The 14,181-nt window shown below is 56.6% G+C and overlaps 4 protein-coding genes across 4 annotated transcripts; 2 read left to right on the top strand and 2 right to left on the bottom strand.

Moving 5' to 3' along the window:
* Positions 1-750: 750 nt before the first annotated feature.
* On the top strand, positions 751-4,836 carry EsH8_III_001040 (hybrid sensor histidine kinase/response regulator; the record flags this gene model as incomplete). Its single annotated transcript, XM_083262765.1, has 1 exon — positions 751-4,836. The coding sequence occupies one exon, from the start codon at positions 751-753 to the stop codon at positions 4,834-4,836; it is 4,086 nt and encodes a 1,361-aa protein (XP_083123252.1).
* A 2,585-nt stretch (positions 4,837-7,421) lies between these two features.
* Positions 7,422-8,056, top strand: EsH8_III_001039 (Dabb family protein; the record flags this gene model as incomplete). Its single annotated transcript, XM_083262764.1, has 2 exons — positions 7,422-7,526; positions 7,826-8,056. The coding sequence occupies 2 exons, from the start codon at positions 7,422-7,424 to the stop codon at positions 8,054-8,056; spliced, it is 336 nt and encodes a 111-aa protein (XP_083123251.1).
* A 469-nt stretch (positions 8,057-8,525) lies between these two features.
* On the bottom strand, positions 8,526-9,437 carry EsH8_III_001038 (uncharacterized protein; the record flags this gene model as incomplete). The annotated part of the gene is made up of 1 exon (XM_083262763.1): positions 8,526-9,437. One exon carries the CDS (start codon positions 9,435-9,437, stop codon positions 8,526-8,528), a length of 912 nt encoding a protein of 303 aa, XP_083123250.1.
* Positions 9,438-11,497: 2,060 nt separating this feature from the next.
* On the bottom strand, positions 11,498-13,333 carry EsH8_III_001037 (major facilitator superfamily domain-containing protein; the record flags this gene model as incomplete). Its single annotated transcript, XM_083262762.1, has 2 exons — positions 11,498-13,109; positions 13,155-13,333. 2 exons carry the CDS (start codon positions 13,331-13,333, stop codon positions 11,498-11,500), a joined length of 1,791 nt encoding a protein of 596 aa, XP_083123249.1.
* Positions 13,334-14,181: the final 848 nt, after the last annotated feature.

Raw genomic sequence — 14,181 nt, 5'->3', positions numbered from 1 at the left:
TCCCCTTCCCTCCCGTTGCCTTATCTTGTTCCACACGTCAGAATAAAGCATCGTGTGTACCTTTTTTTGGACAAATTCTCTGCCGCGACCCGAAATCGGCCAAGGTCCGATGCAAGATATCCACCACTGCAGATTTCCACCACCACCACCACCACCACCCAGACAACGCACCCACGGTAAACATCCCGCGTCCATCATTTGACAAGCTTGGCCGGGATGCAGTCGACTCCCACCAACTCCATCTAACCCGGCCAGCACTGGCCAAATTTTGACCTCTTGCCGCGGGATCAACAGATCGGGTGTGCCGCCGCGTGCGCCCATCTCCACCCGGCAAAGCTGAATCGCAACTTCCGAGCTTGACCACCCTCGCCCACCTCATCCACTTTGGACCACTCTATACACATTACCCCCGGCTCGCTTCTGGCGCTTTTTCTCTCTGCCCACCTGCCCGGCGCGCCTCCCGCATCTACTCTCCTGCATCGTAACCCCCAGCCAGGCCTTGCTTTGCCTTGCTGTGCCCGTGGCCAACGCACGCCTGCCGCCTCATCCTTTACCCTCACTGGCGGGGCCTGAGTCCATCTATCTCCAAAGTGAAACGCAGCAAGAACGGCGCCAAAGAGTTGCATTTGGTCTGACTGCCGCATCCGATTACAGGCGACAATTGGTTGAGAATGAGAGAAAACACAGATACTGACAACAAGACCTGCCGATCCCTTGGCTGAGCGGACGAGTCGCACCCTGCCCGCCGCCATGCATCCTCCCCCGCTCCTCGGTGTGGGCGTCGTTGACCTGCTCGAGTCCGACCCGCGACCGAGCTTCGTCGTTGCGCTCCCAGCTCTGTTCAAGGACGCCTCTCACGCTGAAGTCGTCTACAGCAACCCAGCCCTCACCGGCAAACCCGCCCTCTACGAGGTTCTGATATCCATCTCGAGCCGCGACCACACGAGGTTTTGGGCCTGGGTCACCGCCCAGGACGCCAACCTGCCGCAGTCTTTTCTGTACAACAACCACTTTTGGACCCGGAACACTGTGCTTTCCAAATGGGTCGTTGTGAGTTCCAACGACTTTCCAACTTCGTCAGAGCCCCCCAGGAAGATACGTCTTGACGGATCGAGAGGAAGAGAGTCCAGCAGCGGCATATTGCATCCGCATACCTCGACGGTCCCGTCCATGTCGTCGTCAGAATCTTCCGCAGAGGATTCGCCCCATCCACGGATTGTTCGAGCAACAACCGAGCCACCCTTGATTTTGCCCGATTTCATGCCTGACCAAGAGCCCTTCCTTGACATGGTTGACAGCGTCAACTGGAGCGCAACTCCTCTGGGGCCCATGGATCGATGGCCATCGCTCCTGCATCAATCTTACAGCCAGATATTGTGCAACTCTCAACCCACAGCGATCTACTGGGGCAACCAGTTCACCACAGTTTATAATGAGGCTTATGGGGAGATGATCGGCGCCCGCCACCCCAACCTGATGGGTCGTTCCGTGACCGAGGTGTTCCCGGAAATCGCAGATCAGCTCAGAGATATGATGGAGAACCCTGGACAGAGTCGGGCCAGCAACGAAGAGGCCTTCCGCTTCTTCGTCAGCCGGCGCGACGGCCCGCCTCTGGAGACGTACCTAAAGTGGTCGATCGTCCCCGTTATGCAAAACAACGAATGCCTCGGCTTCATTCATCTGATATCGGACACGACGTTGTACCACCTATTCCGTCGACGGATTCAGTTGCTGGTAGACATGGGCGAGGAGCTGGGTACTGCCAAGGACGTCAAATCGTACTGGAGCAAGATCATCAAGGAACTTTCGGACTGCGATCCTGCGTACGACACACCGCTTGCGATGCTATACTCGATAGAGTGCGACGGATCATCGGACTCGGGGTGCGAGCTGCGGCGCGAGTGCAATCACGTCTGTCGTCTGGAGGGTGCCCTCGGGGTTCCGGCAAACCATCCAATAATGCCCGAGTACCTGCGACTGAAGGAAACAAATGCCGGGCTGGCACCGCAGTTCCGAGCTGCTTTGCGTAGCCAGGAGCCACTAATCATCAGCACATCAGATGGCAGCTTTCCAAAGGAACTGCTGACCGGCTTGCAGTGGCGTGGTTTTGGCGATCCGTGCGAGGCTGCTATTGTCTTGCCGATCCGGCCTACGAAAGAGGAGGAGGTAATGGGGCTTCTCGTGCTTGGTCTCAACCCGCGACGGCCATACGACGATGCCTACATGCTCTACATCCAGCTCCTTGCACAGAAACTCACAACTTCGCTAGCATGCACCGTTCTGCTGGAGGAGGAGAGGCGCCGCGGAAGGAATGCCGCCGAGCAAGCCGCGTACGATCAAGCCATGCTCAAAGAGAAGCTGGCACACCAGACAAAGGAGGCCACGGAGTACACGCGGTTATTCCAGACAGTCTCCGACTTCATCCCCAACGGGTTCTCCATAGGTGACCATCAAGGGAACATTACCTTTGCAAACGGGCTTTGGTACCGCATAACAGGGTATCCTGATCCCTCGTCGGAGGATGGGGGCTCTTTCTCTTGCGTGCTTGAGGCAGATCGAGATAAGATACGCCAGGCATACAAGGAACTGCAAACAAAAGATGAAGTCGAGTTTGAGTTCCGCGTGCGAGGCACTGAGCATACGAATGGCCTGTTGGCACGGAGATCCCCCTTCAAAGCCGACGTGTACAGCGACCTCGACGATGAGATGGAGCGATACGTCATGGCCCAAGCCAAGGCAGAGCGAGCGATGGACGGAACAATCATTCGCACGTTTACTTGCCTCACGGATGTGACTGCGCACAAGCGAACTGCCGACGAGGCCACGAGGCGGGCCCAACAGGCAGAAAACCTAAAGAGAATGGCAGAGCTTGCCACTGTTGGAATGTTTGACATGGACACCGGAGGACGTCTGCTGGGCGCGAACAACGTCTTCTTCGAGCTGTGCGGGATCAACAAGGTCGACCCACTGCAACACGAGGTACGGCCGTGGGAGGTTTCAGTGGCCCAAGACGACCTTCCGATCCTGAGCGAGAGCCTGCCCCGGCTTGTGTCCGAGAAGAAGCCCCAGACAGCCGAGATCCGCTTGAACACCACGTGGACGGCCGAGGATGCTGGAGGAAACCACATCACAGCTCCACGATGGGTAAACGCCACGTTCATGCCAGTCTGCAACTCGGACGGCGTAGTTCAGTCCTTTACCGGCTGCCTCAGCGACGTTTCCCTCCAGAAGTGGCAGCTCGAACTGGAAACTCAACGAACCGCAGAAGCAATCGACTCGAAGCGGCAGCAGGATAACTTCATCGACATGACATCCCACGAAATGCGCAACCCGCTCAGTGCCATCGTCCACTGCTCCGACGCCATCATTGCCTCTCTTGCGAGATGCGAAGAGCTCGTCGACAGGCCGCTCAGTCCTATGCTCCTCAAATCGCCCGACGAAAGCAGCGACAGGTATACGGACGTAAAACAGCTTCTATCGGATAGCATCGAGAACGCCGAAACCATTGTTGCTTGCGCCCAACATCAAAAACGAATTGTGGATGACATCTTGACCATGTCGAAACTTGACTCCAAGCTCTTGGCTGTCACCCCGTGCACGGTCAACCCGGTCCACATTGGGGAGGAAGCCATCAAGATGTTCGACGTCGAGGCACGCCGCGTTGACATTGACCTGAACATGACTGTCGATAAGACCTATCGAGATCTCGGCTACGAATACCTCGATCTTGACCCGTCACGGGTAAAGCAGGTCCTCATTAACTTACTTACCAACGCGCTCAAGTTTACCAAATCCGGATCGATCAGAAATGTTTCGGTATGCCTGAAAGCGTCGCGGGAACGGCCGACGGATGAGACGTCGCCTGTGACGTTTATCCCCCGATCATGCAAAGAAGAGTCGGAATATGAGCAGCCCGCCCTCGACGGCCGCAATGACCCGGTCTATCTCATGTTCGAGGTCAAGGACACGGGTCAGGGCCTGTCTGCGGACGAGAAGGCCAATCTCTTCAACAGGTTTGTACAGGCGAGCTCGCGAACGCATGTCAAGTACGGCGGCTCCGGCTTAGGGTTGTTCATCTCGAGACGCCTTACAGAGCTTCAGAAGGGCGCCATCGGGGTGGCAAGCTTGCCAGGGGTGGGGTCTACCTTTGCCTTCTTCATTGAAGCATACGTGCCGACCGAATCGTCTCGGAAGGAGGCCGAGTCTGCGGCCGCCGCTGTAAGAATGACGACTCTGACTTCCGCAGCGAGCACCCCACTCGCGGTGCCGCGGATTAAAGCCCCCACGAACGAACAGAAGACACCTGGTTCGCGGCCAAGGCCCAAGAACCATGACCCCCGGCTCGATGGCATTCTGGTTGTGGAGGATAATCTGATTAACCAGCAAATTACCCGCCGCGGCCTGCAGGACAGAGGGTTCACCGTCGACGTGGCCAACCACGGGCTCGAGGCGTTGGAGAGGCTCATGCAGTCCATCTCCCTGCAGCAGGAAGAGGAGCAGGAGTACTTTGGCCAGAGCGTCTCAAGCACCCAAGGCCCCCCTGTACCGATCAACCTGATTCTCATGGACATAGAGATGCCAATACAGGACGGCCTAACGTGTACACGGCGAATTCGAGAACTAGAGCACGAGGGAAGAGTGTTTTGTGCCAGCGGCGGCAGGATTCCCATCATCGCCGTCAGCGCCAACGCAAGGCCAGAGCAGATGCAACAGGCCAAGAACGCAGGGTGCGACGATGTACTCGTCAAGCCCTATCGGATGCCGGAGCTAATCGAGAAGATGCAAGTGGTTGTACGGAGGATGGGGGGTCTTTCACCCGGCTCGCCCATGCACTGATGGACAGAGGGGACCGAGGAGAGGATCATGAGAGGGAAGGGAAGGGGGGAAGGGATCGGTCACATGGATCACCAAGGGCTGGTGGCCATGCAAAGACGGATATGGCGTTTAGGTAAACGGGGCCACAGCAGGACTGGGCTCGGGAACGGGGACTTCTTCCGGGCATTGTAATGGTCACACCTTTTTATGTCATGTGGTGGTTGCCCATTGGTAGGAGGAACAAAGATACCAGACCTGGCTTGGCTGCTGGCCAACAGGAAGACTCCAGATGTTGGATGTTAGACGCATGAGAGACTTGGCATTATATCATGTTTGGCGGTGAGGGCGGGCCATGTCGCCAAAGGTTGGGGTGGTTGTTGTGGTGTTGTCGGGAGAGAGCAAGAGAAACGATATCCCCAAGAAGCGTCCCTTCGCCAGCATGTCGTTGGTGGAGGGGGGCCCAGTCGTTAGCCATTGAGATTGTGAACAACCTAGACCAAGGGACGGAATAATACCAGACGGACTAATCCGACGCTGTCGTCCTCGAGAACTCCTGTTGCGGGTGAAGTGCCTGGATCTATTGAGCCGTTTCCTTTTGGATAGTATAAACCACAACGCTTGGCCGAGGCTATTCAGGGGGAGGGGGGCCTAGAGTCGTGGTGTCTCTTGGCAGGTTGCGAACCGCCGCCTCCTCAAGGCTTGTTTCGTTTTGTGAGAGGCAGGCAATTTCCCCGTCCTGTCGAGGTGTGTACTTTCCGAGCAGGGTCTGTGTCTAACTCATGCTGGGAGATGGCAACATCATTGTCCATCAGGTGAGGTTTGTGAGGTTCTGCGTCCGTCAATGAGGAGGATCTGGAAAGAGAGTGTGTGAGACGAGACGGAGAAATTGGTGATTGGCTGAGATTCGGTGATCCTTGTCTGGGGCGGCGGCGGCGGCGGGCAGGCAGGCAGGCAGGAGAGGGGGGGGATGCAGGGGGGGAGGTTCCGTTACATTTGGAGGCAGGCACACACGACGTACTAGGTATGTAAGGTAGGTAGGTAGCGCGGCGTGCAGGCTCGAAGCCACGGCCCCACCATGTGCACCGCGGGGGCTGCCTGCGGGGGAGGGAAGGGCCGGTGGAAGCCCCGATGCCTCAGGAGAAGTCGGGTTCTGTTTCGACCGGGGCGCCTCCAGGATGGTCCGACGGCCTTTCCCAAAGCCACGTTGAGGTTGTGTAAGGGGGGGTACGCACGCTGCGGGATACATGCTTTTCTTTTCTCTCTTCTTTTCTTATCTTCGAACAGGGATTCATGGAAATACAGATAAATGATACGGTAAATAGACCCGACAAAGGCTGAACACCCCATTGGGTAACGCGGGGCGGGCGGCGGTGGTGAAAGGATGGGGGGGAGAGAGATGGCGGGCCGACTCGGGCTTTTGGCGAGGGTTTGCGATTGACTACTTTTCTGTTTTGATTTTACGACGTTTTGTCAGCCCCGTGTCTTTTGACGTCTTTGGGGGACACGGGCAACTCGGGCGAAGACGGTGGCGGCAGGCCAGAGTAGAGCGAGCAGGACTGGCACGTAAACATGTGAGACGGCCATTTGGATGGGACAGAACCCCCCCTCCCCCCTCGGTCAAAGGGCATTGGGCTGTCTTGCTGACCCGATGAGAGTGTGTATGGACGTCGTACGGCAGGCATATCTCGCACCTCTACATAGTATACTAAGCGCTAGGGGATTCTGGCGAGGAAGGTTTTTCCCACGCACGCTCGGCCGGCGACTGGGGGGAAGGAAGGGGGAGGGGGGTTTCCGTGGCTTATCGAGGCTTGGGGGCAAGGTAAATGGTACTTCAAGCTTGCATCCATCCGCGGATGGAAAGATGCGGCCTCAACCCACCCCGAGACAAGTCGACACATGATGGAGTCGAGGGGGAAGGGCGTTATGTAAGTCCGCGGCTGGTGTTTCTCAAAAACTTCCACTCTGGGAAGATCGAGACTAAGACATCCATTGCATGTGGAGTGGAGTGAGTGTGCATTTGGGCTTTGTAAGTGAGATCGGGGGTGGAGGAGGGGGGAGGGAGGGGTCGCGTCCAGGTACCTTGCCAGCTCCAGGTACCTAGTACGGAGTGTCTAAGATAGCTTCTGCATGGACCTAGTGCACCACCACCACCCCCATCCGAGAGCAGCTCCCGCTTCTGCCCCCGCCCCCGCGCACCAGCAGTCCGTCTAGAACCGACCACCGCCATCCTCCCCCCCGCCCCGTTGAGGGATTCAAATATAACCCGCTAGCTTTGTCCCTTCCGAAGCTCCTTTACCTCCTCTCCTTTCCCCTTCCTGCTCCTCGTAAACACAAAAGAAAGAGAACCAAGAAGAAAGTCGCTTATGCCCCCGAGTCCCCCGCTGCTGTTATCGAGTGTAGCAGCCCTGCCCCTCCTTCGCCTTCGGTCCGCCAACGTCACCCCGCTGCTCGCCTCCGTCTTCGGATCCCGCCCATCGGCAACGGCACCAGCCCGGACGCCGAGCTACCACCGCGCCTTTTCAGGAGGGAATCGTCCGAGTCAGGGCGAGAAACGGAACGTGTTGCTCGTGGGAAAGGAATTGGGCCTCGAGAGATATACCGACGAAATGGCGGGCCGGGTTCATCGCGTCACCATGTTCAAGATCGCCGACGAGGCGCAGAAGCAGAGTCTGATTGAGCAGTACAAGGTCCTGGGCGACACCCAAAAGAAGGTAGGCGGCCCTCTCTCTCTCTGTCTCTCTATCCTTTCTTCATTAGAGACGAGCGGTGCTGCTTTTCACGCGCAAAGTCCCACTCAATTCCTTTACCCCGTCGACTCCCCGGGATCGGCCCCACCTGTCGATCATGTCCTCAACCTCCATGCGGCTCTCATGTCACGAGGGGGTTTGAGAGGGACATGCTGTCGCTGAGCCCCTCAATTCTCCCGATTCCTCCGTTTCTACATTGATACTCGTCTTTGCGAAGAAGAAGAACGAGAGGAACAGACAAACTAACCCGCCGCGTGCCCCAGGACGGAAAGCCGTACATCCTCTCCATGGTCGTCGGCCCCGCCATCGACGACCCGCGCAGCCAGGGCTTCACCCTCGTGGCCAAGACCGAGTTCGCCTCGCTCGAGGACATGCGCTACTACGACGACGAATGCGCCGCCCACGGCGCCCTCAAGGTCTTCGTCAAGGAGAAGCTCACCGTCGGCGGCGTCATGTCCGTCTACTTCGAGCCCAAGGTCGTCTCCGTCTTGTAAAGCTGACGCAATCAATGTTGACGGGAAGGCGGGGAGCGGAGTTGGGTGGGGGGGAGGAGGGGTCGAGAAGGCATCTTTGGGCTTTGAGGCGAAGCTGAGATGGACGGAAACATTGTCGGACTGTGAGAGAAACAACAGCTTCCCCTGTTTTACTTTCTTCGTTCACTTGACTCCTCTTTCTTTAGAAAATGTGAAATACTCCTTGTTGCCGGTTATGGACAGGTATCAAGCTACTACGTTTTTGCATACATAGATCCCTAAAAGAAAACACGATCATCGCCCCTCTCCTCACCTTTCTCGCCTTGTCCCCCCTCCTCTTCTCTTTTTTTTTTCTTTTCCGGTTTTCTTTGTTTCCCCCCTCTCCCATTCGCACATATGCGAATGGCGAAATACTAATAATATCAACTCTTGCAACACAAACACAAACCTTCCAAGAGACAGGAAAAACAATAACAGTACTGATGACAGATCACGAAGCGGCGGCGGCGGTAGGAGCAGCGGCAGGAGCAGGAGTAGGGGTGGCGGCCGGAGCAGTGGCGGGGGCGGCGGCGTCGGCGGGGGCGGCAGGAGCGGCAGGAGCAGCAGGGGCGACAGGAGCCTGGGCCTCAATGGGCTTCCCCTCGGCAAAGTTCTTGAGCCCGTTCATCCACGCGCCGAAGCCGGCCTCGAGCTGGCCGACCATGGTGTACCGGAGGACCTGGGCGAACGGGCCGTAGAAGGTCTCCCAGCTGCGGTACTCGGTGGCGTTGCCGTCCTCGCTCTCGAGGAACTCCTGCACGCGCTCCGACTTGAGCACGAAGGGCGGGACGAAGCCGCCGGCCTTCCAGGAGACGCGGTAGCCCTTGCGGCCGCGGTGGCTGTCGCCGGCGGCGGAGGCGGTGGCGCGGGTGATCTCCTCGACCTTGGTGACGACGATGGACTGCTTCGTCGTCGTCTTGGCCGGGTCCAGCGTCATGTGCACCTCAAAGCTGACGTGGGTGCCTTCGAGCAGGAGCTCGCCCGGCGCCGTCTTGGAGACGGAGGACTGGGCCAGGAGGGGCGGCAGCGCCGAGGTCGTGGCGCGGGTGACTTTGGCGCGCGGGACGAAGGCGTTCCATTTCGGGTAGGTCTCGGGGTTGATGACGGCCGCGAGGACGTCGATGGGCTTCGCGGCGATGGTGGTCGCGCAGGCGATGGTGAGGACGGCGCCGTCCTCGCCGTAGGTGGGGGTGCCGAGGAGGGGGGAGACGGTGGTGGGCTCCAGGGAGGCCGGGATGGACTCGGCGCCCTTGTCCAGGGCCTTGGGGGACTTGGGCCTGAGCTGCTCGGGGAACTGCTTGATGGTATCGGGGAACTGCTTGACGGACTCCGGGATCTGGATCTTCTGGCGAATGGCCTCCATTTTGGTCGATTTGTTTTGGTTAAAGGGGAAAAAAAACTTGGGGGTATCTCTGGTATCTCTGGGTATGACGGATTGGTGTAAGACGGAAAGAAAGGAAGCTTGAGAGGGCGAGGGCGAAGTGAAATGAGGGGAACTGAGGAGAGTGAAGTAGTCCAACGGCGAGGAGAAACGGAGCGACTCAGGTCATTTGTGTCATCTGGGCGGCATTGGGCTTTAGACTTCCTGGTCTCGTGAGGAGATTTGCGTCATGGGATTGAGGGAGAGCTGTGGTACGAACCTGGCCCGTGAGGCGGAGATGGAGATGAGTAGGGGGGGGTAAATAAGATGAAAATGATATGCATGCCACGGTCCGGGTTATCGGAGGTGGCCTAGCCCCGCTTCAGCCCGGGAATCGACGACCCCGCTGACAGGGATCCGGCCTTTCGGCGATTAAAATGGAGATTGGGCTGCCTTTTGCTTCTCCCCTACCGGCCGCGTCGTCTGCTATCGACGTCATCGGCCCTCGGATGGGTAGGTGGGAAGGACTGGGATACACGTAGCAAGGAGGATTTCGATGGCATTAATTGGAGACCAAACATTGGTGGTTTGAATGGATAATATGCGTGTACGTGTACGTACGTAAATACCTTGCCGCATCCCGTCCCGGCCATGGATGGCAAGGACGTGTAAGTGATTTGGTTTGCTGAGCCTCCTGCCCGTCTCGCCGCAGCGAACATGGTCCACGGAACTTTACAGTGCCGCTAATACCTTGGGCGATAATTTTTTTTTTCATTTGTGAGATAGGACACCATCGTCGACCTTCCTCTGAAAGGACCTCCCCCCCCCCGGCGACAAGACTTATCCTCGTTCCTCCGCGGTCGCCCAGCCCGAAGGGGAAAAGGTCATAGCTCGAAATCGCCCCATCATCAAACTCAACCCCCGCGCCCCCTCACCTCGTCTTTCGGGTTGCCAAAGCAAAAACCCTCTGACAACAGCAAGTTGAGCCGATTATTCCACTTGCAAAGTGAGAAAAAAAACAAAAACAAATAACAACAACAAAATAATGCCCAACCAACACACGCACACACACACACCCAACCATTTCGTGAGGAGAGACCACAGCTCACCACGCTCCTTTCTCCTCCGCCGTGTCGCCCTGATTGGGGGGTCCCTGCGTGCCTTCAACCTGGGTGCGTAGCCCAATATGCGAAAATTTTCCTTTGTCCCTGACAAGCACACGTTTTGTCTCAGCCCAAATGCCCTCTTTCCGTCGTGCCTGCGATATGGGATCCCCCCGCCACCGCCGTCCTGGGAGGATCAACGAACCATGTCGTCGCCTGAACGCCGCGGAGCAGCTGAAAGTTAGGCGCCCGTCGGGGCCCATGACTTCCTTGGGGCTTTTAAAACCAAAAGGTCTGGAACCTGGAGAAGTCGCTGCCCGCCAGACGTCATAATGGGCACGTGCTGGTTCGCGACGGCGGATTCCATCTCGGTTTAGGAAACTGCCCGCGATATGGATGTGGCGCAAACGTGGGCTCTGCCACCAGGGGAATATGGAGGCTCTAATGCGGAAGAACTGGCCGGGAAGATTAGGGGGGAGACTACAAGTTCTGCGAACCCGATGGCCCCCCCCCCGCAGCCCACTCAATAGCACATGAACGAGACATACCTCTGGGTAGCGCCATCGTTGCATTGCGCCATCGCCAAGATAAGTCCAAGCGGGATGCCATGGGAGGAACAAAATGATTTGATGACGAACATTTGGTCTTCCGGTGGAACCTCAAACCTCTTTGAACGAGGCGGGAGGGACCCTCTATATACAGTGTAAGAGGCCTTAAGCCATGATGAAGGTATTCCCTTCAGAACAAGCATAATCAACTATCCTCGAGATGCTGCGAGGATGGAATCGCGGAAGCAAAATAACCACACCAACTCCCACTCCCCCTGCCCCTTAAAACCGATACACCCCGGCTAATGCCCTATCGCTCTCCGGGGGAAAAAAAGGCAAATCCTGGTTTTTTTGATTCCCTGAAATTGGACATCTCCATGAAAGTAAACGAGCCTAGTGTAGACGGCGAGGCCTAGACCGAACGGATGCTACCCATATCGCTCATCTCGGTACCATTGTTGCCGTGTTCACCTTGCTGCAGGCTTGTCTTATTGGCTTGTTGGGCATGTGTGCCAAGGCAGGTAATGGGTTTGGGCGACTTTTCCCAGGTGAATAGGGCGGCAACCACCATGACGGAGCAGACGCCAATCATGAACAAGGTCTGGTCTTTGAAGGAAGTGGCATATACTTCCTTTATGAGGCGCAATAGATTATCGGGCCACTGAGAAGATGCGGTAGGCGTCCGGTAAAGGGTGACAAGCTGTTGCTGGGAGAGGTGCTGGGTGAGAGCACCAAGCCGATGGTTAAAGAGGGCGGTGCAGATTGCCACGCCGAGAGAACCACCAAGGGCGCGAGCTTGAGCGATGGCTCCTTGAGCGACAGCATGATCCCTACTCGAATCCGTCTCTACCGCGGAAAGGATGGTTGCGGCGCCAAAAACAAGTCCCGTTCCGAGACCAAATATGAGCGTAAATCCGTACGCAGGAACAAAGGAAGACTCAGCTGATGACAATACGAGCATGAGGCTGATGCCGAGAAGCTGGGACACCGCCGCGACAGTCAGGAGCAGAGCTGTGTTGTTGGATTTCCGGCAGATGGCTCCCGAGAGAAACGATCCCATCGCGCAGCCTCCCAACATGGGGAGGAGGTGAATGCCGGCCCTGAGGGGGTTTTCCTGTTGTAGAACCTGCATGCGCTCAGGAATAGTAACGGACAAGGCGACATATGGCGCTCCGGTCAGAAAGGTAACGGCCAAGCCGGCCATGAAGGGCTTTCGCAGAGCCAAACGGACTGGGAAGACAGGCTCGATATGGATGCATCCTATGTGATCGGGGTACGCGCAGGACTTGAAGAAAAGCCAAGTTTCGCAGCTGACGAAAATGATCCAAGCCATTCCGGAAATGACGAAAGCGAGAATAACACTGGCATGCCTCCAGCCATATAGCGGTGAGCCACCCCGTTCGATGGCGAACACAAGACAGACTGAGCCGGAGAACAGGGACATCATGCCGATAAAGTCAATCTTCCGGAATCCTGTCCTTGAGAACACCCGGTGCGCGCGTCGGTCTCTGGGATAGCAGCACAGAATGCAAATGATGGCGAAAAGGCCGACAGGAAGGTTTAGGGCAAAGATCCAGCGCCAAGTGATCTTCGCCGCTATGACTCCTCCCAAGATAGGACCTAGAAGAAAGGCGAGACCAAGGGTGATTCCGATGATGGCGCCCATCAGACTTGGCTTGTCAACAGGGCCGTGCTCCAGCAGACAGGTTTGGGCGAGGCTGTAAAGACCCGAGCCTCCGATACCCTGGGAAGCGCGGCCGATGATTAGCAGCTTCATGTTGGGAGAGCCAGCGCACACGGCGGAGAAAAGCATGAACATGCTCCAGCTGTACAGGAGGAGGGCTCGCCGACCATATATGTCACTGAACTTGGCGATTCCGACAGCACAGCCCATGTAGGTCAGAAGATAGGACAGAAGAATCCAGGGAGCGTTGCCATAGTCGTTGAATTCTTCAGAGATGGTGATCAGTGACGTGGCGACGACCGAAGTATCCAGCGTGGCTAGGAAAAGCCCCAAGAGCAAACTAGACGGTTAGCTGGGCTTACTGGGGTGGTTTCGAAATTCTCACGTGAAAACGAGCAAGACCCTCCGAATCGGACCCTTGCGCTGAGAAGCCAGAGAAAAGTCCGCGACATGGCGAGGCGCAAAGTTCGCAGCGGCAAATCCAGCAGCGTCTCCGAGAGAGGGATTGGGGTATGGCAGCTGCTCAGACATCCGCTGGCGGGCGATGGACTGCGGAACATCCATTGCCTCGATGGAGTTGGCGAGTGTATCTTGGCTTTAAGTGTTTCTCGAAGGACAGGATAGAGAAGTCTCTTTGTTTCCTTTCCCTCAGAGAAGAAGAAGCTGGAGGGGGCTTAGAATCCGACCTACGGCAGAATCAAAGCTGGATTTCGCCTGAGAAGAGGGGGGATGGGATTGATTGAGGTAAGAAAGTGCTTGGAAGTTCTGAAATTAGAAACAAGGCTGGTCAAATATCCAGTCCTATCAATGAAGGGGAAAGAATACTGGCATGACAGGACAGAGCTTAGCCTTGTGCTTGCCAGATTAGAAGTTCTTCCTAGATTCACTCGAGGAAGGTGAACGCGGGGCTCTACGGCTGCTGGTTACCTCGACGATACAGAAGTAGAGACAAGTGCTGCGAGGTACCTGGAGGGTACGTGTAATCACTCTCACCCCCTTGGTTCAAGCCGGACAGCGCAAAGCAATACGATAAACAGCTGCACATTCTTCGGCTTGAACAGCGGCTGCATTGCATAGATATATGGGTTGTATCTTCTCACCATCATGTTCAAGGCGAAGAGACCCCGCATGCAACTACCCAGGATTCCCGAGACACTGGTTTTCATGAGGCTTGCCATCAAGCCTAGCCAACCTGAACGTGAGATCTTCTCTGACAGTTCCACCTTGGGCAGGCGAAGACACGGACAAGGACGGGTGTTGTGCAATGTTGGACGGATTTCGAAAGCGTCAATACTGGAAAAAGGTGGAAAGCCGGAACTGTTGAGATAAACTGTGCCTTGCACTTGACGGCAGTGGCAGGTAATACTCTGAGACAAAGGCCATCTTGCCAAAGGCTGGAAAACAGAGGAAGC

The sequence above is a fragment of the Colletotrichum jinshuiense genome, chromosome 3 (assembly GCF_051148585.1).
Source record: "Colletotrichum jinshuiense chromosome 3, complete sequence".
Taxonomy (NCBI): Eukaryota; Fungi; Ascomycota; class Sordariomycetes; order Glomerellales; family Glomerellaceae; genus Colletotrichum; species Colletotrichum jinshuiense.
The sequence above is the reverse complement of the archived record's forward strand: the minus strand, read 5'-3'. Positions and strand labels throughout refer to the sequence as shown.